This window comes from Platichthys flesus, chromosome 15 (assembly GCF_949316205.1).
Source record: "Platichthys flesus chromosome 15, fPlaFle2.1, whole genome shotgun sequence".
Taxonomy (NCBI): Eukaryota; Metazoa; Chordata; class Actinopteri; order Pleuronectiformes; family Pleuronectidae; genus Platichthys; species Platichthys flesus.
In genome coordinates, this window is record NC_084959.1 from 6145903 (window position 1) to 6148756 (window position 2854).

The 2854-nt window shown below is 38.3% G+C and overlaps 1 protein-coding gene across 1 annotated transcript; it reads right to left on the reverse strand.

Annotated features, from left to right (window-relative positions):
* Positions 1–914: 914 nt before the first annotated feature.
* On the reverse strand, positions 915–1895 carry LOC133970085 (olfactory receptor 1500-like). Its single transcript, XM_062406907.1, has one exon. It carries the CDS (start codon positions 1893–1895, stop codon positions 915–917), a length of 981 nt encoding a protein of 326 aa, XP_062262891.1.
* Positions 1896–2854: the final 959 nt, after the last annotated feature.

Here is a 2854-nt window from a genome sequence, read left to right on the forward strand (position 1 = left end):
TCAAACCAGAGACCTGCAGCTCAAAGCACATGTGCCTAGAATCAGGTTCTGTGATATACTGAAGTCTCTGCTTTTATTTATAGTATGGAACACAAAGGTTTAATGAAAGATATGATCTGTTCACATCTGATTACAGACATGAAGATGTGCATCAAATCCTCCTGCAGCTAAAGAAGACACTGTCGGCTAAAATATCCCAGAAACTGACTTTGTTTCACGACGAAGATGATGAACAGCTTTTAAAGAATCTTTTCTCAATCATCTTATAAATCTTGGAGTTCAAATATACAGAATCTGCACTTCCTGAAGATGCCTCACAATAAAATGTTCACGATAAAGGAGAAGTCATGATGTCCTTGAACGGCAGCAGAGGTTTAATATGAACTTGTGTTTCAGGAGAAAGTGAAGTGAAGCAGAAATGAAAAACACATGAAGACAGAAAAGCTCTCGTTCTGTTTTACTTCATGAAGAATCAATGATCACAAAGAAGCCAAACGTTTGATCAGAAATTATCTTGGTTCTTTTATCATTTATCTAAAAAAATACAAATGTGAAAATCTCCTCTTTTTTCATCTTAAGTGTTGCATGAAATATATGAAAAATGAAAAACACTGTGAAATATATAATTACAGGAAACTGATGATAACCATACTAAACTTTATGTTTGAAAAATAAACTTGCAGTTGTCACACAGTACACAAGTATAAATAAATGCAATTAGCAAAGAACTTCTGTCTTTAAATCAGTTAGTTTATTTCACACTTCTTCTTTTAAAAACGTTACATGATTTGAGGATTAAATGTAATAATTATTATAAATTCATTTCACAACATTTGTGGGATTCTAACATATGTATTCACTCACTCATTGATTCTACTGTAATAGACGTAATGTCCTTAACAGATCAGAAGTTTTTACATGATAACTTTCTTTACTTTAATCCCAGATTTCTTTCTGACCTTTAATAATTTTCTCACAGATTCTTTGATTTCTTGCGTCTGCAGAACATAGATAATCGGGTTCAACGTGGGAGGAAAGATAGAGGTCAGAGACAAGTTAATGATTCTGGCGTTGGGATGAATATTCTTCCCAAACATAAATGTAACTAATATCGGGATGAAGTAGATGGCCACGAGTGACAGATGAGCTGTGCAGGTTTTTAAGGCCTTCAGCCGCCCCTGAACCGTGGTCACTTTGCTCAAAGCATAGCTGATGTACAGGTACGTGCCCACGATGAATACCAGAGGGAACCAGAGGATTAGAGCTGGTAACAGATAGGCCATGATAAAACTGGGTATGGTGTCGTTGCAGGCCAGACGATACAACTGACCGTGGTCACAGAAATAACTCCTGATCACTACAGACTGACAGAAGGAGAGTCTGGTGAGAAGGCCGGCTACGATCAGTACCACAGTGACGATAGAGAGCCAAAAAGAGGCGATAACACAAAACATGGACCTGTGAGTGATCTTCACATGGTATTGCAGCGGGTAACCGATCGCTATGAGTCTGTCGTAGGAGAGAGCCACCAGGTTGAGAGACTGCATGGAGAGACAGGTGTAGCAGAAGAACAGGAAGGTCAGGCAGTCGTTGTAGGGGATGAGGTGATGGTTGAACAGGAAGATGTCCAGGACCTTCGGCACCAGAGCAGAGTTACTGAACAGGTCTGTAAAGGCCAGGTTAAAGACTATGATATACTTTGGAGTTCTCAGATTTTGATCCAAACATATAACGGCCATGACTGCAGTGTTTGCCAGCACGGAAAAGATATACATAAAACACAGAAAGATGTAATAATACTTAACATGAGGTATTCCGGTAAATCCGCTTATTATGAAATATGCAGGACGCACAAAGGTGATGTTCTTCCCGAGAGCTGAGTTGAAAAACTCCATAGTGAAAGATGGAGTGAGGTGAAGCAGAGTGCAGCAGGTTCTGTTGTGTGGAGGATGGAGGTGAGTTTGTCTCACTCTGTTCTGATGAAGGAGCTCCGACAAGCTTTATTCACTGATCCTCTGTTTATATCATAGATGGTCAGCGTCTGGTCCCTGGAGTCTGCTGTATGCAAGCAGGAAGAACCTTATCCAATACAATGCTTATACTGCATTTAGTATAGTACAGTATTTATTCATTTTATATTATATTACTTTAATGTAATTGGAGCATCTTTTATATGTATTTTCACAGTATTTTAATTTGTTACTGTTTGGTTCGTTTGCTGTGTTTAATTCAGTTTTTTTTCTATTTAGATAATCACAGATATACAATAAACCAGAGGTCCTCAACTGGGGGTCCAGGATCACTAGGGGGTCCGCAGAGGTACTTCAGGCGGGGTCGCAAAATGTGTGGTTGATTAGACAATTCTTTAGATTTTTTATAATTTTTGATTTGTTTTCCAACCAAATTTTTTCCCCCCACGAATTAAAAAGTTCTTTAAATACACATTAACATGCAACCAACCTATTGAGAGGCTGATTTGAAACTTTGCCTCACAACCTCCATCCGTCCAAGGTTAGATAAGTTGTGTGCTACCCATCAGGGTCCGACATTTCACTAATGTGGGAGTATGTGTGCCATCCATAGATGGCTTGAGGATTCACTGTCTTTTCTACATGTATGTTTAAGATAAAAACATGAATCTTTGAATTACTTTAATAGCTCAGTGTTGTATGCAAGATGTATGTTTACCAATGGCAGTGGCATGGCCATCCTCCAGCGCATGTTTAAATTAAAAACATGAATATATGAACCTGTGTTATATTTGAATAGCTTAGTATTGAATGCACAGTAACAGGGTAGGTATGTTTAAATATGGCACTAGGCCCAGTTTAATATAAAACACAACTTTATGCAA

Bases quoted from the DNA above. Each gene is read 5' to 3' on its own strand.
- LOC133970085 (XM_062406907.1), bottom strand. From the start codon at position 1,895: ATGGAGTTTTTCAACTCAGCTCTCGGGAAGAACATCACCTTTGTGCGT.